This window comes from Hippichthys cyanospilos, chromosome 9 (genome assembly GCF_059441005.1).
Source record: "Hippichthys cyanospilos isolate Australia breed blue-spotted pipefish chromosome 9, RoL_Hcya_1.0, whole genome shotgun sequence".
Classification (NCBI taxonomy): domain Eukaryota; kingdom Metazoa; phylum Chordata; class Actinopteri; order Syngnathiformes; family Syngnathidae; genus Hippichthys; species Hippichthys cyanospilos.
In genome coordinates this window covers 7960931-7986857 of record NC_142377.1, presented here as the reverse complement: position 1 = coordinate 7986857, position 25927 = coordinate 7960931, and the positions used below count along the sequence as shown (strand labels likewise).

Here is a 25927-nt window from a genome sequence, read left to right as displayed (position 1 = left end):
TTTTTAAGTCCTCATTCGGACCAGCACTCACATATTCAAACATTTGCATGTTAATGAAATATATTAACAATTGCATTTTGGTCACAATGTTGAATGTTGTCGGAAAAACAAAAAAACGGAACTTCTTAAGTTACAGTTTATAGGACACACCCATACTTTTGACCATCATTTTTTTTGGAAAAAAGTCAATCTCGTATTTGGGGAATATTTTCTATTTTCTGCTGAGGAAGTAAAACCAAAATCGCATACAGAGCAGGGCTCATTACTCAATCTAAACGGGTTTATACGGCCATTTAATATTCTTTTGAATCATCAAACCATCTAAATTCATGTGCATTAATGATCGGGAAACTATATGAAATATATTCATGCAATTATCTGATACATGGACAAATACTGGGGCAATACAGTCAACAATGCAGATTGATATGCAAACATCATTTCCACCATCCATCTATACTATACATAAGACTGAGGGTATACATGGATCATGTGATAAAGATCATGACTATTAGGAGGGCACCAGTGAGCCTTTCCTGACAAATAGGCTGTGACAAGTCAACAAAAGGTGTGAGGCCACTTGAATGAACCTGTCTTGCTAGTTGGCTATAAATAAGGCCGAATGGTCTGCCTGTGCTGGCAATTCACTCGGGCCCGCTAAGAGTGTAACTGCCCCTACTCTGTTATACTAAATAAATTCTCACATCTACCATTTTCCAACTGATTTTCCCTTTTACCCAAAGTCAGCAAAGCCTAAATGAACTGATGGCTCAAAAGATCATATTGATATATTACCCAAATGTATTTTTAAGGTAATCTGAATATTTAGCCATTTTCTGCAGCAAAAAGAATGGATTTTATCATTACATTGCAGTCATTTTTATCGCTCGAAATTTGAAATTGCACAGAATAAAAATACAGAATAAAAAGCCATTGTTGCATAATTGCAATAACTCGATTATTATTATGATTAGTCGTATTGTCGGATTAAAAAAACACTGCTGGGATTAACCCACACAAAAAAATGTTCATCAAATTGTTAAAGATTCACAATTATTTTATATTTATATATATCATTATTATATGTGCTCACTGTTTGCGCCGTCTAGAAGATGATGCCTTCAAACAGTGCAGGTCCCAAGAGTCTATTTTTTACAGATCAATAGGTTTGGCTCAGTTGCATTTTTGCACCTCCACTGTGTTTACAGTGCCGCGTTGAATTCATTAGTGGGCTCGGTGCGAATACGCCAGTATTGTTAGCCGGTCTTCACAGCCTACAGTTGAAGATGAAAGCGCTAAGGCTCCCAAACTGTAGCATGACAAGCTGAAATGTAAACAAACTTGGTGAAAACAAGGCTATAAGAATATAAAATTAGAACTACTTCTCCAGCATCATCTGAATCTTCAACCATGATGGTTTGTACTTAAGTGAGACGGGTCAAAGGGCAACTATGACCTCAGCCTGACTCACTGGAAGGGAACAGAAAACAGCATTCATAAAACATGAACACAGTCCATAGACTTGTCGTATGCTAGGACTCGGCACTAGGCATGAGATGGTAACCGGATTGGCAATATATCCCGGATTTAGAAGTCACGGTTATTTAAAAAAAGTCTAAGTCTGTCCAAACCGGTCATTTTTATTCTCTCCTGCATCATCTGCAGAGTGTAGCTCTCACTGTGGATCACACAGCTACAGCAGCCAATCACATTGTCCTTTTATTGCTTTGTAGGGCTTCTGTACTATTGTAAATACTGCAGCTTTCTACTGTGGGTAAAGTGGCTAACTTTTTTTTTTTTTTTAAGTGGCTAACATGGCATGATATGCTACTTTCATTAAGCGTTTCATGTGATAACGAATAAGGTAGGACTCGAGCGGTCGGAATCTGATACCGTCCCATGCCTACGCGGGAATGCTCATGCTCAGCACGTGCGGTTGTACGCCGCCTCATAAGAACACAACCTCATGTAAGGGAGCGATCCATGTGGTCAGCGCGCCCGTCAGAAAGGCTGAATACGGACAACTCAATCTCCCTGAGAAACACGGGGGTGGCTCCTCTGACGGCCCTCTCCGATATCCGCTGCGGTGTCCTTGGCAACACCCCTTCCAGCCTCAACTCATCTGATGACGCCGCTCGGATCGAATGACCTTTTTCCCCATCGTATACTGTTTATAAAAGCCGTCTCAAATCAGCAACCTTTACGACGTGGATGGCTTTGCACAGCTTTCATTTCGACAAGATTTAAAGGAATTATATATAGAAATCTTAAAAAATTCTATCGTGATACACTTTAAAACAAAATGAAATGTCAACTGATTATTTGATGAAATAATCAGTAGCTTAATCAATTATAAAAGTATTCCATAGTGACAGCCCTGAAATGTTCAAAATAAAGCGGTAATCGGGATTGCCAAGTAGTAAACTCGTCCAGGCGAATTATCTAATTTTGGGGTGTCCCAATTCAACAGATGCTCGACGGCACCCAGCTTGAAGCGCTTTTAGAAACACAGCCGGAGGGGTGAGGACCTCTCGGGTGTCTCTCGGGAAGTCACAACAACAACAACCACCGCGGATTCGTTCAAATTTTACTGGATGTTCCTTAAAGAGAACAGTGTGCAGAATTTTTGCATGACATCTCACATAACGCCGTTTGATGATCTAGCCACTAAAATCTCAAGAAAAAGGAAAACTGTAAAAAAAAAAAAAAAAAAATGCATCAAAGAAACACCCCATCATCTCCAGGAGAACCTATTTGCCCGGTGATATCATACGTGCAATAAGACGCAAATAAAAATCATAACAAATAAGAGCATCCATACTCTCTCTACAACTTCTGTGTTTTCATTTCAAAGTGACATTAATATCCAAATTTGGTCACGCACGCACTCGCAGTAGGTGGGAGTGATGACACATAAGAAAGACTGGTTGTCAGCACATTGGCTTAATTACCGCCACCATTTCTCCAGTGAATATTCTTCCCTGACGTTCTTCCCCGCCAATCCTGCACAAAAAGGACTTCTCACTTTATAATCCGCCCTAATCCCAGTAATCCATTATGTTCAATTTGTAATGCCGACTGAAACACATGTACTGTATTTTCCTTACTTTAAGGTGCCCCGGATTATAAGGCGCACCTTCAAGGAATGGCCTATTTTAAAACTGTTTTCATACATAAGGTGCACCACATTATAAGGCACATAGAATAGAAGCTACTGTAAAGGCTGGGGTTGCATTATGCATCCAGTAGATGGAGCTGCGCTAAAGGGAATGTCAACAAAACAGTCAGTTAAGTCAGTCAAATTTTTCAGTCAGAAATTAAGAATAAATAAGATAGGAAAATACTATCGGAAGAATGGGGGGAAAAAATAAAACAGGAGTTTCAGAAAGCAAATTTTTCAAGGAATCCAATTTGCAAATGTTTGCAAAACAAATAAAAAAAAACAATTTAAGACAAACATTAAGTGCCCTTTTGATTCAACAGCAGAGTCGATTTGACAACAACAATATTTGTGACTTTTCAGGCATACTGAAGTTTATAAAATAAAAATTGCAAATTTCATACCTCCTCATAACAAATTGGTTGCTGCCAATTATTTAGTCAAAAACAGTATTTTAAAATAAAACGTCGCTTTAGCTTTGCTGGCTACATCGCTTTGTTGGCAAGCAATTTAGACACCAAACGCATTTTGACATGCATTTTTGAAAATCTACTCAAATTTTAATACAAAATAAAATTAACGCACATTTTTTTGTGGATAAACCAAATTATTTCACGGACCCCCTACAGTAAGGCCACGGAGCCCTGGGGGGGTCTGCGGACCCCAATTTGAGAACCACTGCATTAAAAAAATGTTTTGAGCAAAGCCAAGACGAATCAAGGGTTTAAGAATACAATTATATTTCAATTAAATATTTAACTTTTTTTTTAATCAAATTGCAACCAAAAACCTTAAAATATATTATGTTGATTTAAAAACGGTTTCAGGATTTATTTGATAAAACCACGCTTTCTTTTATGAAAAATAATCGCTTCAAAAGTGGAGCATAGGTAGCATATCAAATTTCAGATGGGGTGTGCTAAAATTGTCATCGTAAAAAATACATTTATAACTGAAACGCAGCGGTAAAAACTGAAGCATTTACATGGCGATGGAGTTATTTTATTATTTCATCCACCAAAAATGAAAAGCTTACGGTTTATGCACTGTATAAAGTGCACCGGATTATAAAGCGCACTGCCATCTTTTGAGAAAATTGAAGGTATCCTTTTTATTGTGGAAAATAAGGAAGTGTTTGTCAAGGCTTTCATTTAACCTTTTGAAACATTCACTTGACAGACACAAAGATCACCAGATTGTCTTGATTTACCGAGATTTAGCTTTCATCATTCTAAATGTTAATGCACTATAAAAAAAAAGGAATGGAATGGAACGTGTGCCTCAAAATGAGCACAAGCGGCACAGAAAGCAAATTGGGCACATTGGGAAAATCTATTTCGAATGAGTCAAAACACATTTGTTCCATTCTGCTGCTACATTCCACGATACTGTGCCAATCCAATTATTGTCCATTGTGAAAGTAATATTGATAATAAAAGAACATTAAGGTCTCTACTGGAGATTAGGGCCAGACCGATTAATCGGTCGGCCGATTAAATCAGCTGATTATGGCCCTTTAAACATCAGCCCAAAATAATCAAGCAAATGGTCCATATTTGTCAAGGATTATAACTTTTTACCTTGTTGTAATACAGTGTGTCATATGAAGTATGCATAGCTACTTTTTGCGAAAGCTAGGGAAAAAAAATTAAGTTAAAACCCATTTTAAATCTGTATATATAAAATTGTTGTCTGACCATTTTGCACACGATTTAAAAGCATTTTTTTAAACGAATCAAACCTTCTTTAGATAAATGTTTGTTGGATTTATTGTTTTAAATCATGTTTTTTCTCCCCCATAGAAAGTACATACAGGTATTGGCGATCAGGTTTTGACACCCTTCCTCAAACAGAATCTGCTCTTATCTCACACTGAGTGACTTCCAAGCAAAAAAAAAAAAAAAAATCTTAACTGCACCATGGCAATAGAGCTTCGCTTTTGCTGTGTAAACAAAAAGGCTAGTTAATAGCAACACCAGAAGGGCCAGTTCTGTCAATAGTTAGCCATGTAGTCTTCCACTATGAACAATGGCGGTGTTTTAAGTGTCAACACAAGTCTGCTGGTTGTTTATTGTCAAACTTTCCCCGTCATGCGACATGAAGAATTGAGGGAGACAACCGGAATTTAACTAACACACTTTGGATGAAGGCGCTGATTATATCATCGAATATTCAGATTCAATTTTATTTAGCAATAAAGTGTATCACAAAGGTTTATTTAGCAATTATTCTTGCCTTTTGTACAGTGAGAAAAAAAAACAACTGAACAACGGTTACTAAGCAATATTGCACAAGAGTAATTGTACTCACATCTTTTATTTATTTATTTAAAATCTGGTTTGGTCTTTTACAATAAAGTAAAATAAAAATTCTCATTCTCACTGATTTGATAAACCATTAAAAAATAAATAAATAAACTAACTCATCCACTACCAATGACTGCTAATGGCGTCACTTTTACAGGCTGGTAGTGAATGAGTTAATTGCAAGACTAAAATTTGAGAGTTTAGATCATTTGAAGTTAAACAAAGGCTCCGACGGCAACGATTAAATAGTTGTTGATTCAGTTCAAAACAATTATTTAAATTTTCAGCTCTAATCACGTCGAACAGCGTCTCGGGGAACGGCCATTTTGCCACTTGCTGTTACCTGAAAATGACATCACAGTTGCTCAGACCTAAGGTAACAACCAATCACGTGTTACCTTGCAAATGTCACATGACCTAACTCGGAAAACAGGTGAGCTGTGACCAATTGTGATGTCATTTTCCAACAGCAAAAAGAGGAAAATGTCCAGCCTCTGAAATGGAATTTTGCTGAACAAACACAAAATAAAACAATGCTATGTTTACACAAAGTGTGAGCACATATATTATTGACAGGAACATTTTGAACTTGACTTCCCCTTTAAGCTTAAAAGTTGGACTTCATTTGCTTTGTTCTAGTTTTGTCTGTGATGTCTTTGGAAACGAAAGAGCAAGGGAACAGAGAATCAAACAGGGACTAGCAATGCTGCAGATGGAAGGGCAGGAGTGACATATAAGCCTGAAGGTTGATTTAACTAAGCGAGGCAGTTAGTATGCAAAGTGACAAGGCCTAAACTCTAACTGAAGTGACTCTTCAATCCCGTGGCCATTCTGTTTGATGAAAATGCCATTTGCAAATAGCCATTTGTTGAACACAAACGCCTGACAGTTTACTTGCCACCTGTGTGACCTTCAAGGTGCCACCAATGACATTGTCCACCAAAATGTGCTGACACTGCAGTTCTAGATTTCAAATTGATTGGACAATAAATGATGGATGTGACCACACCAACTGTAAAACACTGTATAGGTGAACAGTTTGCAAATGGTAAAATGACACTAATAAAATACATGAACTCTTGCCCAAACTTTTCGGCCTAGTTTATCATGCATAGGTAGCCAACATAAACATTAGTTTGCATGACACCCAAAGGAACACCTCATTAAACCCTCCTGTTATGCTTCTTTGCAAAGAAAAAAAAAAGTTTATTGGTCAATTTGACACAGGCGTTTTTAGTCACCCAAAACTGTGCAAATTCAATATTTAATTTTAGTCAAGTGTTATGTTCATTTTTCAGGGACAGCAATAATGTCTCTGGGTCAATATGACCAGAATGCATGTTTAACCCCAGTGCGGTATTTTTTTTCCCAATCCTTTAAAAGGATCCAAAGAAGACACGAGGGAGCTGAAAGTTGCCGTGTTCATGAGCAAATCTTGTGATTCCTTTATTTTCCATCAGAAACAGCAAGAATATTTCGAGTTAATTTTGACCTGGGTTTGACCTATTTGTTAAAAAACGCTGTTGCGAAACTATGAAAATTGTCAAAAGCACTGCAAAAACTCATTCATAAAAAATCTGCAGAATCTTGTATCTAAAAAACGGGATTCAACGTTCATGTTGAATGGGTCAACTTTCAAATGGGTCAGTTTATCCCACAACATAACAGGAGGGTTTGGTTGCACTCCACCGGACTTCTTTTTAAATTGACGTCAGAAAATGAATTTGCAGTCTATTTCAACGCATATTTTGAGGCAAATATGTGCGAAGCTAAACCATAAACGTTACAATTTATAGCAAAAGCGCACACTTGCTGTTAAACTTTTTGTTGTGAGTGTGTAACCCAGCTCACAAAAACAATTCTTTTACCATCAGAACCGCAAGAATATTCTCGTTTAATTTTGACCTAGGTTTTACCTATTCGTCAAAACTCAGTTGTGAAAATTTAAAAAATGTCAAAAAGCGCTGTAACAAAAACGCATTCCCCCCAAAAACGTGGACAATATTGTACCTAAAAAAAACGGCATTCAAGGTTTAACTTTCGAATGGGTCAGTTTGACCCGCAGCCCACGTGACTTCTGTTTAAAGTGACGTCAGAAAATGAATTTGTAGTGTATTCCCATGCATATTTTTGGCGAATGTTTTCATTGTAGGTGCAAAGCTAAAGCACAAATGTTACTATTTATAGCGAAAGTGCCACACTTGCCGATATTACGTCATGGCGACTAGCATGGTTTTAATGGAAATAGCCATGCGTGCCTTTCCATTAGCTTGCCTATAAGGTGACACAAGACAAAGTAAGGCTGAAAAGTGGCGACGCGGTGAGGAAAAAAGGAAGCTACGTAGCAGCGCTGTTCAACTAATTTCACTGAAACTGCAACGGACCGCCTCGTTTACTCTCTTTACATAGGGAATGGAGATGTTTGAATGAATATGGAAATGCTACATAGCGACGACGGTCACGACGCGTCCATGACAGCAACACGAACAGGTTGGGGAGGAGAGGGGAAAAAAAAATCCGGACAACAGAAAATTATCTCTTTGCACATCTGCAACTACTACATAGCGAGCTGATAAAAGGCGGGAAGGCGATTGCGAGGCTTACCGGGACGATGCAATAATTCGGTCGAGTCCGCTTTTGGGTTTGAGGGGAGAATAAGAGAAGCGCTGGGCTATTTTTTTGACGTCAAATGCGAGATTCGCCGCACTCGAGTCGGTCGCCTTGCCGCTTCCTCTGCTCCAACTAGTATTTCGACGTGATTGTGGGCGGGGCTACACGCTGCGTCGGAGACAACCGGACAGCCAATCAGAGCGGACGCTACGTAGCAGAGACAGGAAGAAGAGATAGAGGTCATTTTTTTTCCTTCGTAAACTTTTTAATTTTGGGGCTATTTTTGATTTGTAAAAAAAAGAAAAAAAGAAAAATGTCATTGAAATATAATAATAAAGACGGAAAACATGAACATGAAAAAAAGTAAAAACTCGTTCAATGCCAAATACAATTATCTTTACGAGTCCATATCTTTTTTTTATCAAGGATTTTCTAAAAAAAGTCTGTTAATAAATTAAGTACATAAGTATCAATTACTTTGCTATTGAATTAAATAAACGCCAAAGTAGAAATATTGCACCACAGAACATTTGCAGAATTTCTTTATCACTTATCATTTTTAAACTTTTTTTCAAATAGTGATTCGAAAACGGATTTTTTTAATTGAAAAAAACACAAATAAAATATAAGTAAGGTGATTGATTACTTTAAGTAATGGGACTAAAATAATACTGTTTTTTAGGTAATTAAATATTCAAGTAATTGATTACCTTAGGTAAATAACAATTAAATCATTTGATTAATTAATCACTAGCCTGATCAAGTAATTAATACATAAGTAATCAATAGTTTTGTTATTAAGTACTAAGGTAATCAAGTACGTAAGGTATTTAAGCATTAAGGTGATTTAAGTATTGGACTAAAGTAATAAAGTACTTAATATAGTAAAGTACTCGTGATTACGTTAAGTTATAAAGTCCTAAATATTTATGTAATGAGGCACTCAAGTAATTGATTACTTAAAGTGACGCAGCACTAAAGCGTTTGTTCATGTAAACAAGCACTAGTCAATTTATGACTTGAGTTCATACGTAATGCATTGCTTTTTCTTATTTACTTTGTAAGGTGATTAATTAATCAAGTACAATAGGTATTTAGGTATTAGTGATTCATTATTTTAAGAAATGGACTAAATAGAGTACTTTAGGTAATGACGTACAAGTAATGGATTATTTCACTTAACGTAGATTGCTTTAGTTCAGCACTACTAAGTATACAACTACCACAATACAAAGTATTCAGTTATTATCGGTAGGAAATAGATTACTTTAGGTAGTAAAGTAGAAAAAAACTCATTCAGTGCCAGGGACGGATTTTCACGGTTTTTTAAGAGTCCGGACATTAAATCCCAAATGCATAAGTCTTAAATCAATACTTAAGTGCACTAAGTACATTAATTGCTGGGAGTGATCTAGACGCTTTAAAAAAAAAACAACTGAAAATACGTCCCTGGCATTGAATGAGTTAATAAATTGATGACTTGATTCAGTATCCTCCTTTCTAGGCACATTTTACTTGGACAATTTCTGCTCCGCCCGTCAAAGATGGGAGCGATTATCTAATTTCCAATTAGATTATACAAGCACCCCAATCGGCTATGATGAAATCACGTATCAAATATGCGTGGAGTCTCTCGTGTTGCGCTTGTCCTTCTCCCCAGCAGGCAGCTGAAAGTACATCGATCGTCCACGCTCAGAGGAACGCCGTCAGAAACGGACTCCAATCCCGTTGCTGTTCTCCAACGCCGCAATCCTTTAGTCAGACCGCTGCCCTCAATTTTGATCCGATTGCGTAAGAGGCCAAATCGGCTAAGAAAACATGTTACATCAAACCATACTGACGCAACTTTAATTTAGTGAGTGTCGCCAGCTGCATAATCAGGCCGGGGGAATAAAAGTGATATATAGACAACGGTGGCATGGTTAATAACGATGGTTTATTTTATGTACCAGCAGATTCGTTTGCATTGTTCAACATTTTCCCTGCTCTAAGCCAAACAAACAGTACAACAGCGTAGGACATCTGCATCGGAGAAGATTTTCAGGAAATAAAAAGGTAACGAAAAGCACATGGACATATTTACAAAATACTATAAACAGATGGAGCAAGTTGGAACTAAAAGACAATTGCGTTTGTCTAAACGTTATTTGGGAGCAAAAGCACCGAACAAGTCTTCAGTGAGCCATTTAGTGCTACGGCAACAATAATGCGGTGACAGTGAGGAATACTGTAACTAATAAACAGGTAAAAACAAACAAAAAAACTGGCACATAGTTGGGAAGGAAAGCGCATGTTACCATTTCAAAACGGGAACAAAAAAAAAGATGATTGAAGACAAAAATAACTTCACAGTGTAAAAGAAAATAAAAGACTCCTGAAAAGTCAAGACTGGTTTTAAAGTGCCATTACCTACTGGGTGTCTTTTTCTTTCAACAGGAAAATTTAAAACGCACAATCGGAGAAGAAAGTCATGTTTGAACGCGTTCAAAAAAATATGGTCATTTTTGTAGCTGCAAGCTGAATATAAAGCTTGTGTGTAATGCGCTGAGAGAATGCAAGCCACCTTGAGCTGGAACGGCATACAAAAAGGCATCATCGAGTTGCATGGGGGACCATTGCGCAATCTGGTCCAGAGGACTTCCTCCTGGATTTACGAGGTTACTTATTGTGTTTCGTCCTGATTCTTGTCGCCGACTTTTCCAAATAAGGACGTCGGCTGCTGTGGCGGCTGAATTCGCCTCGTCGAACCCTTAAAAGGAAGGAGAAACAGCTGCAGACGTCAGGTCAGGGTCTTGCTGAGTGAGATTCGGGGTAAGCGCCGCCGCTCTCTGGCGCCCTCATGTGGAGCTGAATATGGCCAACTCATGCACCTTTCCCAGCTGCGACATGAGTCGCTTCATGCGCTGTTTGAGCTGAGGCAGACGGGCCAGCGGTTCCGGGGGCTCCAGTTCCCCCGTGTAGTCCAACCAACTCTCCAGCACTGCGTACAAGCGCAAAATTTCTTGTCGGCAGGTTTCACAATTGCGCTTTGTTTGCGAGTGTAAACGCACACGGAAGTCAATGTTGGTTAAACACAGTTATTATTCATACTAAATACATTGGAACGATACTGTGTGGAACTGGTTGAGCTAGTAAAAATAAATAAATAAAAAAAAAATTTCTTCCTGCAGTATGGCTTAAGTGCTAGAAGCTACAGTACTGTAACTCCACAAATACAGGATGCACCTGTGTATAGGACACACCCTTAATTTTAGGATGCACCAACAGTTTGACAACAATGTAAAAACAATAGCAAAACAGGATAAATCTCATCTTCCTAAAATAATTTTCTTGTGTTCATATCAGTAAGATATATTTCTGTGTTAGGCTAAGCACGTTTCAGATTTTCCACATTGCGAGTGGTCAGTGACGCCCTGCCAGCGTAACATTGAAAGCGCTGGAAGCAGTTTTTACTTTTCCTCGCGACGCAGCTCACGTTCATTCTCCGATATACAGCTGAAGTTGTGCTGCACCAACACCAAGTTTATGATTGTGCGTATAAGCCAAATGGCCGCAATTAAAAACGAGTTATATGGAATACCTTTCCACTCTTAACTGAATCAGCTGGAGACGTCATAACGTCATAATATTCCGTGTGTGAACAAGGATGGACTTGGACATTGGTTCCATCTGCTCGCTTCTTTTATTGAAAATAATGCCGTAACAACCTTAGCTAACATGAGCTGTTGTTAGCTGCAAAAGCAAACTGTCACCCGCCCTCTAGCTCGTCAGGAATTATTGTAAGAGAGAATACGGCCGGTATAAAAATGCACGTCGGAACTCGGCTTATGTGGCTGACGGATCACTCGTCCTCGAATGCTACCGGAAAAAAAGTTACCCTTTATTGGACGCACTCATACTTTAACCATCATTTTTGGGCGAAAAAAAGTGCATCTTAAACAGGTGGAATTATGGTAACTATTGGTATAATACAGCTCAAGAGCTGGCAACCTGCAGCTCTTTAGCGCCGCTCTTGTGGCCTCCTAGAGCTTTTTCAAAAATGTATGAAATTGGAAAAAGCCGGAGGGGTAATAATTTTCAGTATAATATGGTTTACAAACCTGACAAACATTCCTAACGTATTCCAATACTGCAAAATTGTGTAGAATCATACACTTCAACATTTGAGGTTTGTATCATAGCCTGCACATTTCTTACAGTGTGATACCAGGCAGGTAGCTGAATCTTGAATGAATCCCCCTGAACCCCCTCCCCCCAAGACATATTTGTTTTGATAAGCCTCAAATGGATTTATGTTCACTCTAACAGGGGTGTGCACACTTTCTATATCCACTGCACATGGAAGTAAATCAAAGGCAATCAGTCTTACCGTCTAATTCTCGCTCAATAAAGTCCATCCTGTGCGAGACCTCGTCCTGAACTGCGTCTATGTGATCCAGCAAGTTGAGCTGCCACTGCTGTTGTTGCTTGCAGTTATCGGCAACTTCTTCAGGATGACTCCAAGCCTCTTTCTTTATTTCAACGTCAGACCAAGAGCCTCCAGATGGAGCCTACAATCAAGTTTAAAGAGGGAGAGGGGGGATCGCAAATATGAATCTTCTCCCAAAAATGTCTATGTTGTAAATTGGGGCTAAGCAGTAAATCAGTCATTTTAAAAACGTTGAGGTTTACAAGTCATGTTTACAATAGGTGCTAACTACGTAAGTTACCACCCTGCATATCTGGCATTGGTAATACAGTCATGGTTTTTATTAAAAAATAAATAAATAAATAAAACTAAAAAAAAAACAAACCTGTATCCCCTTTAACATTAACTAAAGAAAAAAAAAGGCATTACAAATAAACTATCGCCAAATAAACCATCCAATCCGAATCTGCCCAAAGAAAACATCTCATTGTCACCTTGTTGCTCACGCCTGCGGACTTGGGCTTGTCCGTCGTTTCCAGCAGGCTTCCGAAGCGCTGTTCTCGCTCCAGCAGCTCTTCCGTGCTTCTCATGCTGTCCTCCAGCTCCGAGCCTTGTCGGGTCTCCACCACCAGCCTCTGCTCCACCGCCGGGTAGTAGGCCCGCGGTTTTTGGTAGCAGTGTTCGCTGGTGATGTACGAGTCCTGGAAGGAGGGGAACGGGGACGGGGAGCAGGACGAGGACGAGGTGGTGGCGGCGGCGGCCCGGCTCAGTTTCTCCAGGGCGTTGGACATTAAAATCTCGCCCCGGCTCATGTCCTCATCAGGAGAGGCGGGAGACGGGGCCGCGTTGCTGCCCCGGTAAAAGTCCGAGCAGGTTGGCGGCCTCTTCCAAGCTTGGCGCCATTGCTTCAGATCCGGATGCGTGTTGTTCCTGGAGGGGGGTGCGAAGATGAATCAAAACATGAAGAAGAAAAAAAAAATTCAAGTATTAAGCGGTCTCCTGGACTCACTGTAAAATGTCCATCTTCAGGCGCAGCCCATTGAGGATCTCAACCACGTGGTGGACATCTCCTAGCAGCTGGTGCGTGCTGGTGATCTTCTTGGCGTTTTGGTGCGAGTAGTTTTCTTCCAAGAAGGACAGGCCGTACATGTGGCCGTTGCTCAACCAATCGCGGTCATACCAGTAGCGCAGGCTCTGCCTCTGGCCTGGAAACAAACATTCACTTGCGATATGACACAACCAGACAGCTACTGTTTAGAATCGCTGGTGAATGGCAGAAGTGCTTGCATCTCCATAATAATTACCCTCATCTCCCAAATATAAAACACTCTTTGTTCCCAAATACGAAGGCCAAAAGGAGGTAGGTGTGTGTCCAATAGATAGATAGATAGATAGATAGATAGATACTTTATTCATCCCCGTAGGGAAATTCTGAAAGATTAATTTTTTTTTCTTTGATACTATTAAGAGGAAGATTGATCCGTAGGCCACAAAAGCAGAGATTTGACGCACAGATCCCGTAAATTACTGTAACAGGACAAGCAAGATGGCGGACTTCACTTGGTCGTTAGCAGCCAGTGCCTGTTGCAGCTAACAGCAGCTCATGTTAGCCGAGGTTACAGCAACATTTTCAAAAATAAGAAGCGAGCAGACTGAACCAACTTCCGAGTCCATTCTTGTTCACACAATGGAATATTACTAAAACGGAGAGATTATGGCGTCTCCAGCTGATTCGATTAAGGGTGCACCGGTTAGAGAACACGGAAATGTATTCCATTTGACCCGTTTATTTATTGCCGTCTTTTGGCATCGTCACACAATCATGTTCCACCAACAAGGATGGTGCACAACTTCAGGTATTTAGGCTAACACTGGAGAGCTGTTCACTGACCGCTCACAACATGGGAAGAAATGACCTAAGAATTTACAAAAGATAAGATTTATCCTGTTTTGGTACACCTTTAACATTGTTACCAGATTGTTGGTGCGTCGTAGACACGGTAACATAAAAATGACCAGAATTTGACCCTAAAATTAAAATTAAGGGCGCGTCCATAGTTGGGGAATTACAGTATTTAACGGCCTAATTGAACAAGACTTTCTTGGTTGTCTGACTGAATTTACAAGGTAAATATTACCGAAACGTTTACAAAAAAAAAAGTTTTTGGATGCTTGGCTGGAACCTCCTTGAAACCACATTGTTGTCAATATTTTTTCCAATATCTGATGGTCAGTACAAAAGAAAATTGGGACCAGTAAAAGGGGGAAAAGATTGACAGGATTCTCATTCTCTCAGAATTCTGACTTTGAGTGAGAACTCCAAGTATACAGTCAGAATTCTGACTTCATTCTCAAAAATCGGACAAAACTGAATTCAGGTCATTTTTTTTGGATAAAAGTCTGGGAGTAAAATCCGAATTTTGTCTCTGTAAATCGAGAATTCCGACTGAATTACGAAAAAAGTCCAAACCCCAAACATTCAGTAAGTCCTCTTACCTGGGGGGTCCCTGCAAATATAACAGGCATATCTGTCGGGAACGTTGTCTTCCAGCAAGCCCATGCACGTGCCGTGCTGCCAGCACAAGCAGTCTTCACACTGTAAGACAAGATAACGGGCGCGGTCAAACGCTACCCCTGAATAAAAATCTTCCCGGCATGGATTTTGAAGTAATAACCTGGATCATGAAATCATCCTCCTCCTCCACCTCACAGACGCATCGCACGATCTCTTGGTCGCCGCCGTCGGCGGTGCAGTCCAGGCTCAGCGGCGGGCTCGTCTCGTCCGCGTCCACGCCGTAGTCCTCGTCGCTCCACCCGCAGCTGTCGGTGGACCAATCGCTGAAGCTGTCGTCGTCTACGGAAATGAGGAGTTCTTTCATGATCGCAACAAATAGAAATGATCCTGTTTAAACATGTTTATTTAAATGCTCGGATCGTATTGTTCGAAGATTAGACAGATTATCAGGCTGGCCGATATATGTTATTTTGATTAGTGTCAGTCAGCATCCGACTTAATTGAAAAGCTGCTAGATTGCTGATTAATTGTAAGAAATTATTAATCAATCAAAACAATTACAGCGTCTATATAATGTAGTTATCTAAAATACCTGCTGCGTCAAATCTCTGTCAACTATACGGCAAGTTAGGATTTTTTTCAGTCTTTTAATGCTACCATATTTTGTTTATTACTTATTAAGCATTTGGCCATGTCAAAAATGTATTTCAAGGATATGCCATGGGCCGCTAAAATGTGGTTAGCGGGGCGCGAGTGGCCCCAGGGATGTAGAATGGACACCCTTGATTATAATTGGACTATGTATTTCATGATTATTTTTTTTTTTACTTGGGTGTGGATGGTCATATGGTCAAACTTCGCCAATAATTTCCATTTTCAAGCATTTAGGCATGAACACACGGTGCTGTTTTGACAATCTATAGCCATTGTTAGCCTCCTGAGTGTTTTTTTTTTTTTTTCTTAAATGCTTTTTGTTAGAGGTCTTGATAAAAACCCCACACCAAGGGGTTTAACAAACCGACTTGGGACTGTGACATCCTGGTCAATTTTTTGCACAACAACCTTACATTGCTCATCTAAACACTGCATGTAAAAACGAAGATTTGCTTTGTTTTCGATGACAAATCCATAGGCTTAATAAAGTAATAGAATATTATTATTATAATCTCGGCCATTCGGACAATCAGCGGTCAGCCCCTAGTTTACGATTCACCTTGTTTGAACATGAATAAATATTTTTTGAACACATAATAAGTGCGATTGCCCGGCAGTAAATCAAGCATTAGTACATATAAGCAGTGAAATGATCAGGTTTTCTGTGCATTGCATGAGCAACATCAGGACCAAAAAAAACAAAAAACAAAAAACAAAAACACAAAAATCAGGTGCGATGCAGTTAAAAATGAATAAATCATACGAGACAGGAGCGAAAGCCATGAACACTCACACACACACAGGCGCGCAGCGTCAGATACCCACCATCCACATTTATCGGCATTGAGTCGCTGTATCCGGGCCTGCAGTGGTAGGCCTCACGCTTGTAAGTGTGTGAGGGGGGGTATTTGAATGGCATTTTCAATTTGGGTGGAGGGCACAGTACTGAGAAGTCACTATTCTCCTCAATATCTGAACAGTCTGTTAATACAGGGAGGGGGGAGGGAGAGCAGACGTAGATCAAGTTTGAACATTCATTTCATTTGACACATTAGTGGGAAACAAACAATTTGGGAACAATGGGGACAGGCGGTTTTGAGATGCCAAAAGGATATTCAAAATGATATAGAAGTACAGTGCTGATCTTTTAAGGGTCTCAAAATTAACGCATCAATGAGTTCTAAAAAACGACTTCTTGAAACTTGGACTCGTCAGACCACAGCACAAATTTAAACACGGATGTGTAACGATGTACATATAAAAAAACCTAAAAATCTCATTTCTATGAGTTTAATTTTTGGCTAGTCATGATTTAAGTCTTGTTGGGTCCTACCCCTTGTTTTTGCCAAATTGTTACATGATATTTAAAAATGAAGTAAATTAATGTATATATGGTAAAATAATGTAATTTGTCTTAATTTAAACAAATACTTCTTATTTTCTACAAAATATCAAGTTTTCTACGTGGTTCATTTATTTTAATACGTTTTTTAAGCCCTTAGTATGATAATAGTATATGATTCACGTTTTTCAGCTCTATTCTATAATTATTCCATGAGTGAACACCTGTAACAAAGACACATTTTGTTGCTTTCTGCCTTTTTTTTTTTTTAAATCACTTGCGTCGATCGGATTATAACGTCCCTCTTAATTGAAAAACCTTCTGAATGCTGTGGTACAATCGATTTTTACGTATATACCTTATTTGTGCCGTCTTGAATTCAACTACGTATAAAAAATTGAGCATGTTTAATGAATAATGAATGAGGTGGTTCTGTTTATTTTGAAGGGTTGACAAAGCTTTTCTTGTATATTGAAGATAGACATTGTGTTTGTTTTATAAGAAACGGCCCATATCAGTAAACAGTAGGTGAGGTATGGTAATAATGAATTATATACTATATACAATGATTCCTTATTGAAGAAATCATTGGTTTTGTAAAGAATACCTATGGTTTTACATATTTTTCTTTTGACATGTTCAATTACGATAACAGCGCCACTACACAATAACCAGTATTGAGGAGCTGTAATGTAGTGAAGGCAAAATGAACCAAGCGCCATCTTGAGGAGTCAAAAAACACCACAAGCACTTTACAAAGCTTCATTTGGTCATCACTACATGTCATGGAAAATGAATCAATTTTTGTGTTGGCCTCGTGGGTCCAGTAGCAGATGTAACACTTATCCCACACACGGAGCGGCTCAGCAAGCACGGCAACAGGACAAAATGGAAGGCTGTTCAAAAACGATTGAACTTAGCAGCCAAGCCGCTTCGACAAACAGCGAGTGCACATGCAAAGCAGCAGCGATGCCACGCGACGGACGGGGCACGAGCCACAGATTCCCCGCTTACCAGACTGGGCCTTCTTCTTTTTCTTCCTCTTTTTCAGCTTAATGCGAAGAAAGTCCTTCTGTTTGGGTTTTTCTTTTGCTCTATCTCTGACTGCACCTGAAAAAGGTTGCAAGCGTTAAATTTTCCAACAGAACATTCCTTGCAGTATGCGTGTGCATATATGACTCAAAAATATATATACAATTCTAGTGAAATGCCTAAAATTGCCACAAGATGGCAGCAAAGATATGCTTTTTGCACAGGATCGATGACAAGATTAGCCACAAAGGTGAATCAGGAAATAGCGAATCACAAATACAGGAGGGAACACCATGCTGCAAAAATGCAGACATTTCACACTCAGAATCATTACTGACCAATGTCAAAGCCACACTTGTCCGACTCTTTCTCCAGCTGCTGGCATCCATTCCTGTCGAGCTGGTTCTCCTTGCTTTTCTCCCTTAGTAGTACCCTCTGCTGATTGCCGGGCGTGCTGACGGCAGAGGGAGCCGAAGTACGCCTGCCTGCGGCTTTTGCCTCACTCCGAGCAGCTGCTACAGTATCTGAGCAAAAACGGAAGGTGTATGAGACAGTTGAAACAATGCCTTTATCTCATTTGGATTCTTTAAGCCAGCGCTTCTCAAATGGGGGTAGGTGAAGTCACTTGAGAGGGTATGCGATTTTATTATTATTTATGCAAGTATCAGCAAATATATTTTAATGCTTGGTAACGCTGTGACAGGAACAGTACATTTATCAAATTACTAGCAAATTAATTGGAACATGATCAGACGTATTGCTAAATTGTATGCAATGTATCATTAAAAAAACCCCTACCTGGGTAAAAGGGTGATCAATGATGACCTACAGACCTTGTCATTACTGAGTCACATTTAGTTGACATTAGACATGGGCTGACATTTAGTTGAGTCAACTCCGCAAGCACTAGTGACACCGTATCACCAAACTGCACCGCGCCTCTAATAATGTCCTCTGTGAGGCACTCTAGACAGGAATTTTATCACCTATAACCCTGAAAATTATACAGAAAGCGTGTGTGACTAGCATTAGCACGTGTATGCCTTTTTGAACAAAAATGAGCCTGGCTCCTAAGAGTTAAAAACAAAGAGCTCCCTCTTATTCACAATGCATGCCAAATAAAAATGATTGCAGTCAGCTTGTTGAGTCAACTCTGCAAGCAGCCAATCATTCAGCTCTGTTTATGAGCCTACTTTGATAGATTCAGCAGTTATTGAATAAAAACTATAAAAGGCGATCAAAACTCACAGATTCAGCAGTTATTGAATACAAACTATAAAGGCGATCAAAACTCACGCATAGAAGCTGAAATGGTCCGTCTTCTTTTTGGGGCATCCAAAGCGGCGCAAGTAGCCTGTTTCTCAGCCGATCTGGCGTGGCCGCCCCTCGTGGGGGCGCACTCGGCCTCCAGCGGCTGCTCCTCGCCGTGGTAATACTTCATATGGTAATGCAACAGCTTTGCCTTCCGGAACGACTTGGTGCATCCGGGGGCGCTGCATTTGAACGGGTTATGGTCCAGGTTGATGGAAAGTACAGGAGGAGGTTGGTTTTTGATCACCCTGTACACTGCACGGCGGAGCAAAACAAGTCGGGGATGAGACATGGAGCACTTTTGAAAATGCGGACCGCCGGGCTTCATTCAAAAAGATAACTTACGAGGTTCTCTGCTGAATCTGTTCGGGTTGTGGAAACCCTGTTTCCTCACAGCTGGTAAAAAGCAGGGAGAAGAAAATATATCATGTGAAAAATAAAAATAATCGCTCCTAACCCCTTTAAATGAATCATTAATTGTATCAGTTGACAATATGAATGCAGTTCACTTGTTTGCCTTGAGATGGTGCTGGTGATGAGTGACACCCTTTTAGAATGTTTATTTGTGTGTTTTTATTTGACATTTCCAGTCAACCAGGAATCATTTACAAGTCCACAGGAGCAATATTATTTTGAGCATGTAAGTTTAATTTGGTGTCATGAGAAGTGCCTCCTGTGTGATGTCATTGCTAAAGTGCTAACCAAGTGCTAACGACGCTATCGTCAGAGGATATAGCCCAAAGTGGTATGTTACAAGTGTTTTATGTGAATCTGTAGATTACGTCAATTTTTGATGTCGTTGATGGGAAGCGTGGATCAAGATGAAAACACTCCATTGTGCATCATTTTCACATTTCGGCTTTACAGTTTAACGGACTTACGTTTGGCGGGCTGAGGCGGCGCAGACGCATTGGCCTGCGAGCTCTCCGATTTGACGTTTGGGTCCAGCTCCAAATCTTCCTTGGATTCTGCGCTCATCTGCTCCGCTCGACGAGGCACCTCCGTGTATGGCTCGGCTGAGTCAGCGTATGGCTGTGGTGCATTGGCCTCCATTTCCACTTCCTCCTCTTCCCTTTTCACGTCTCCATTTTCATGACATTTGTCATCGCGGCAGCCCTTCGCGCCGTTTGTCAATTGGCTGCCATTTTCTGCATCGTTGTCCTTCTTCTGGTCCGACTGCCCGGATTTTTGTTCCGCCTCTTTGAGGGCGGGCGAGGCCTCCATTTTCCCGTTTGCTCGCTTGCTTTTTCCGTTGAGCATCCTCGCTTCCCGCTCCTCCTCTTCACTGTTACTGTCATTCTCCTGGTCGGAGGTGCTGCGTCTGGCGCGCTTGTTCCTGGGCTCGCCGTTCACCGGCGCTCGACGGTCTTTGCGGTTCGGGACTCTCCTCACCATGTTTCTATCCGAACTCCGAGACTTTCCCGCACCTCTCTGCGGGTAAAGAAAAATAAACTGAGGGCTGAGAAGCAAAAAACTGACTGTGGTTATCAGACACTTACCTCTTTAATGTAAGGTTTGACGTGTATTCCCTTCACCGTCTGAATGACGCCATCAAAGAACCTCACGGTGTAAGACACTGAAGGCGGATAAAGAACAAATATGCACTCAACAATTGGCTACAAAGAAGTGACATGTCATTCTAATGACTATTATAACACGGTTGGATATAACATAATAATGTTTATGAGCAGCAGGAGTTTACTCTGGTCCGTGAGATGATTTTGTAGAGTGTAAAAATGGGCTGATATTTTTTTTTTTCATGAAAAACATTAAATGTTTCATGATTAATAGTGATGTTGGACTTGTTTTATTTTGGACAGTATGAAAAAAGAATAATACTTTTGAAGTTGTTCTTTAAAGTGATATAAATATGCACCCTGCAAAGGGACGCATTTGTGGGTAAATCAGTCGCAGTCGAGCGCGGGAATAAAATTCAATAAGCAGCGGCGAACAAAGGATATACTTTTGAAAATATGTACCTACCATCTTTATTGACAGCGATGACTTTAGCAGGATAGAAACGGCAGTCCGACCAACTTGCAAGGACTTTGTCATTCACTTGAAATCCCTAGCAAAGACCAAGGACAAACATTTGAGTTGCAGCAAATTCTTAGCTTCCTAGGAAACTTTTAAAGGTGTGGACAAGTCTAATTAACTCATGTGAAAGTGACATTTTGGCACAAAAGAGGAACGAATGCCAAATGGCGTGAGTCAACCAGTTTATGAAAAAGGAAAAAACAAAAAAAAGTGTCTCTGGCTTACAGGTACAGGAGCGTCGTCCTGCAAGCCTTGACGTCTCAGTTGGACTCGCTCTAAAGGTCTCAGGTAGGGACTTGTCCACTCAAACCACTCGTCATAACGATGACTCCACTGACGGTAATGAATTAGCACTTTCTCATCGTCGTAATCAATCTTCTCTATGTTGGCAGCATACCTAAAGAGCAACCAAAGTCAATACGGAAACAAGTGTATTCCAAATGTTGACGTTTTAATGTCATTGTTACAAATCCAAAGTTACAAACTCAATAATACGCTGGTCACGTGCTACAAATTATTATATAAAAGCCGAATATCTGCAATATGAATAGCTTTTTTGATTTGAATGAATTGCTAACACCCCAATAATCCAGCTATCCTAGGTTTTCAGAAAAATCATTTACATGCTCAGAGCAATATGAGCATAACAACTCATTAGCAATTGTGTAACTAAAGAATGGAATTCAAGCTTTCATAATACCATCCCTATTGACACACAGCACGCAATATTCTGTTGGCCTTGAAAGGTGAGTGAAAATGCTAAAAATACTGGCCCTCTAGAGTTTTCCTTTTCCAATAACGCTTGGCACTGAAAGAGCTCAATTCAGGCACCTTTAAAAAAACCCTTGTGCAGTATGTTGTCCAATCCTTTGACCATTAGGTCAAAGGGCAAGCATTGAAAGAAGGCACCTTGGAGCTGAAATTTCACCCAGATGGTGACAACATGTCAACGTTCAAAATGGCATGACCATATCCACCAACTGGCAAAAAAACTGAGAAATTGGCCCAAAAAATGATCAAATACAACACAAGGGTTAAAAAGGTGAGTAATTCCATTTGAAAATGACTATTTAATTTACACTTGCTGTACAGGAGATCCTTAATGTGTCACATTTAGAAACTCAAAACACTTATCAGTTTGACTGTTTTAAACTGATGGCCTTCAAATGTCAAATGTTTTCCCCATACACATAACGACTGGAATCGTGGCTTTGCCAATTTCAGTGCGGTCGTTCATGGAAAGTTCCTTTTTGTGTAAATACTCAGGTTAGTTACATCATCACTGTAGGAATGGAACTCTCGTGGAAAGCAAGGACGGCCTGGATCATCTCAACGAAAACATAACGGCTAGCGAATGACCAGACAAGCTCACCGACACACCGCACTTTTACTCTTTTTTTCTTCCCTTTTCTGTTGAAAGTACGTTAGGTGTCTTCAGAGGCCTGAGTAGCGTTATGATTCAATTGTATTAAGTTTACACACTTTTATAGTTATGCAGACTATACAAGAGAAACAGACGGAACACATAAAGACATGCAAGGACAAATGTCAGCGGGATGAGTTGTGCAAACGATTACTGCTCCGCTGAGCTAGTACAAAAAAAGTCCTAATAGAGGACCTACTGTCTTATTTAGACTTTGAACTGTGCTTAAGTCTTTCCTCCCTGACCAATAGTACAAATGTATGAGAAAAAATACATTTACTCAATTGTAACATAGCTGTATTTCTGAATAGAGAAAAATGTTGTATCGCCACTCACATCATTTCATGCCCTAGCCCCACCCTAACCACCTGGGACAAAAGCATGAAAATGTCGCCATTTACACAAATCAAAATTCACTCCGCAAATCCTGATTTTCTGGAAATTGAATTCTGTATCCTTGGTGTGTTTCTATTGACAAATATTCAATTTGACCTTCAATGATACGCCAGAGAACGGTTTCACATGACATCATTGCATGTACAATAGAAGCCGCTTCAAAAAACTAAATTCAAAGACATGCAGGGATTTTTCATTATGAATACATTTTTACTTTCAACCTCCAGCCCTTTGTTCAGTGGCATCAACCCTATCCATACATATATACATTTTTGGGGGAGGAACTTACGCCCCCTTTTATGTACAAAAAATGGAAAAATGTGATAGTAGCAAAAAGTAGCTATGCAGTATATTTATGAAATTGAAATGTATGTCAATAATTACATAAATATGTCAAAAACATGTCACATATTGTATATGTCATAATTAGAGTATTATGACTTTTGAAGATTTGCATTGTAGGAGACCAGGCTAAGCCAATTAATGAAGTCATATAGAAAGGCTTGCAAAAATTTCTATTGTGCCCAGTTAGCATAAAACATCGATATGTTCAATGACAATATTTCCAATATTTAACGGCAGTAAATGAGCCCCACATGGGTTTTATATGACACTTATAGGGTGTATTGCTTGACTTCCCGTTTTCAAGCATTCAGAACTGCTGCATCTTATTTAAAGTCATGTTCTGACATTTGACAATCTATGCTACATTTTAGCCTATTAGTGTTTTATATGCGTTTCTTTTGATATCACACATCAAAAACATCAAAAAGCACTGAGTTGGGTCAAAATTTCCCTCGGGAGTTAAACAACCTGCGTGACGGATTATTTGACTTAAGAGCTCCCAAAGCATTTTGTACACAGTTGACTAAAGATACTCCCACAACTAAACACTGTCCTTGGAAGGAAATAATGCAAAAATTAAAAAATAAAAATGAAAGTGCTGACGAGTGTCGAGGATGGAGAGAAATGAATGAGGCCATGACTCACCAGTTTTTGAGGCTATCTCTGGCCTCAAGCTGAGCTCCCACCTCAAATGTTATCCCTCTTCTGTTAGGGGGCGTCTTACTCATACTGCCCACATCAAGGCTCTCTTCCTGCACACACACAATACACACATCCGCTCATTAGGGCACTATTCAAAAACTATTCTACTCATAAATGACGAGGCTATCACTGCCACTGCATCCCATGTGAGCATCTTGTGTGTAGGGGGAATTGGAGGGGGGGGGGGGCATACTTGGAAGATGATGCAAGGGGGAAATAACAAGCTAAGGTGAGCCAGGCCACTTAAATGGTAATGAGATGAGCTATTAATTGCTGTTAAAGCTCAGAATCAGCATTTCCCTCGCAATTATAAAATTACATCGACAGTAGTATCCAAATATGACCAAAAAGAGACTGTCAGCAGTCCATCATAAAACCATGACGTCCCATAATTCAAAATACAAACAAAATGGAATAAGGTCTTACGTCGGGGCCATCTCGGATTCTGCATAGCAAAATCTCCAAACCGGATATGTTCACGCTGCTCGGCCCACGTGCTTTCTCATCGGCCGTTCCCACGTTCAGACACAATAGGAGACAATGGTAACGGCTACGGGACGTGGCCGGCACCGTCTGGCCGCACGCCTTCCGTGTCACGTTTACGTTACGCTCGAAAAGTCGTCAACTACAAACATAGCGATGCAAAGTGGGTGTGTTTAATGGTCACATCAAGGACATAAGAGCACCAAGGCACGCACGGACTTGGGGGATGCCGCGACCGTAAAAGACACAAGATGAAGGGATGGGAATGACTGTTGAAGCAGCAATTATGTAAAATTAATGTTATTATATAAAAAGGGCTAAATGTGCATCCGCGAACGTTCCACATTCGAAGAAAAAAAATAATCAAGCAACAAATAAAATTAAATATTTTTTCATACACTTGTTCGCTTTGTAGTTATTGAACAACCTCGGCCACGACTAGATACTTTATTGTACAATCGTGTTTTATAACCAGTAGGCGTAACGCGAAAGCCACTTAGCAAACGTCGCGATGAACGCAACCCCGATTGGTGGGAAGCGACTCACGTGGGCGTGGAGAGGCATTCGGATTGGCCGAGCGCCCGTCAATCAAACTGGCGCGCTGGGGCCTCGCTAGGCCTTTACTTCTCCATACTTTTCTCCGCGAGAACGAGGCGGCGTGGAAACACAAAGCATTTAACTTCCCCAACTACGACACCGCACAGCCGCTTCAAGGCTCCAAGCGGGAGGGCGACATAATGACAAACATTAGAAAAAACACAAAGCACGCGCCCAACAGGCCCGAGCGACTCTGTGTTAGCGACTCGCTCACGTTTGTTTTGAACTCAAAAAGCCGACATGCGGCACCACGCCAGCAACGATGTGGATGCGTCCGCCGAAAAAAAGCTCCATTTCGCAAAGCACGACGAGGAATACAGTTTGGGCTTCTTACCTGTTCCCCAGTCACCTTCAGTCCGGTTGGGTGTCAAAAATGAGGCGAAATCCTTTAAAGAACGGACGCTGCCGCCGCCACCGCCTGTCTGCTTCGCGGATCACGCAGTTGAATTTCTCGCTCGCATTGACCACCGGCGCGGGCTGCGTGGAGCACGTGTGCGCATGCGCGTCTACGCGAATTGCGTCATAGTCACAATTCTTTTTTTTCTCCTTTTTCTTTTTGATAAAGAAGATTAATTTTTACCAGCGCGTATACGCAGTTCTTAATTT

The 25927-nt window shown here is 40.3% G+C and overlaps 2 protein-coding genes across 5 annotated transcripts in view; both read right to left on the bottom strand.

The window, feature by feature from the left end:
- ndrg3a (ndrg family member 3a) overlaps window positions 1-8233 on the bottom strand; it is a 35361-nt gene extending 27128 nt beyond the window's left edge. Inside the window, exon 1 of one of the 2 annotated variants that reach the window (XM_088422749.1) lies at window positions 8071-8233. The gene's annotated coding sequence lies outside the window, so the exon portion shown is untranslated. The remainder of the gene's footprint in view (window positions 1-8070) is intronic. The other variant, XM_088422750.1, reaches the window with a different exon arrangement.
- Window positions 8234-9993: 1760 nt separating this feature from the next.
- On the bottom strand, window positions 9994-25815 carry phf20a (PHD finger protein 20, a). Of its 3 annotated transcripts, none has more exons than XM_088423779.1 (17): window positions 25656-25815; window positions 24185-24291; window positions 21601-21772; window positions 21322-21406; window positions 20838-20914; window positions 20220-20769; window positions 19684-19734; window positions 19324-19593; window positions 18366-18551; window positions 18010-18105; window positions 16479-16634; window positions 15160-15338; window positions 14981-15080; window positions 13494-13689; window positions 12979-13414; window positions 12446-12626; window positions 9994-11056 (listed from the first exon to the last, which is right to left on the bottom strand). In XM_088423779.1, the coding sequence occupies exons 2-17, from the start codon at window positions 24265-24267 to the stop codon at window positions 10914-10916; spliced, it is 2961 nt and encodes a 986-aa protein (XP_088279905.1). In that variant the 5' UTR covers window positions 24268-24291; window positions 25656-25815; the 3' UTR covers window positions 9994-10913. The 3 variants fall into 3 exon arrangements, with proteins under 3 accessions (XP_088279905.1, XP_088279907.1, XP_088279906.1); XM_088423781.1 differs by lacking the exon at window positions 25656-25815 and adding an exon at window positions 24668-24833; XM_088423780.1 differs by lacking the exon at window positions 16479-16634.
- Window positions 25816-25927: the final 112 nt, after the last annotated feature.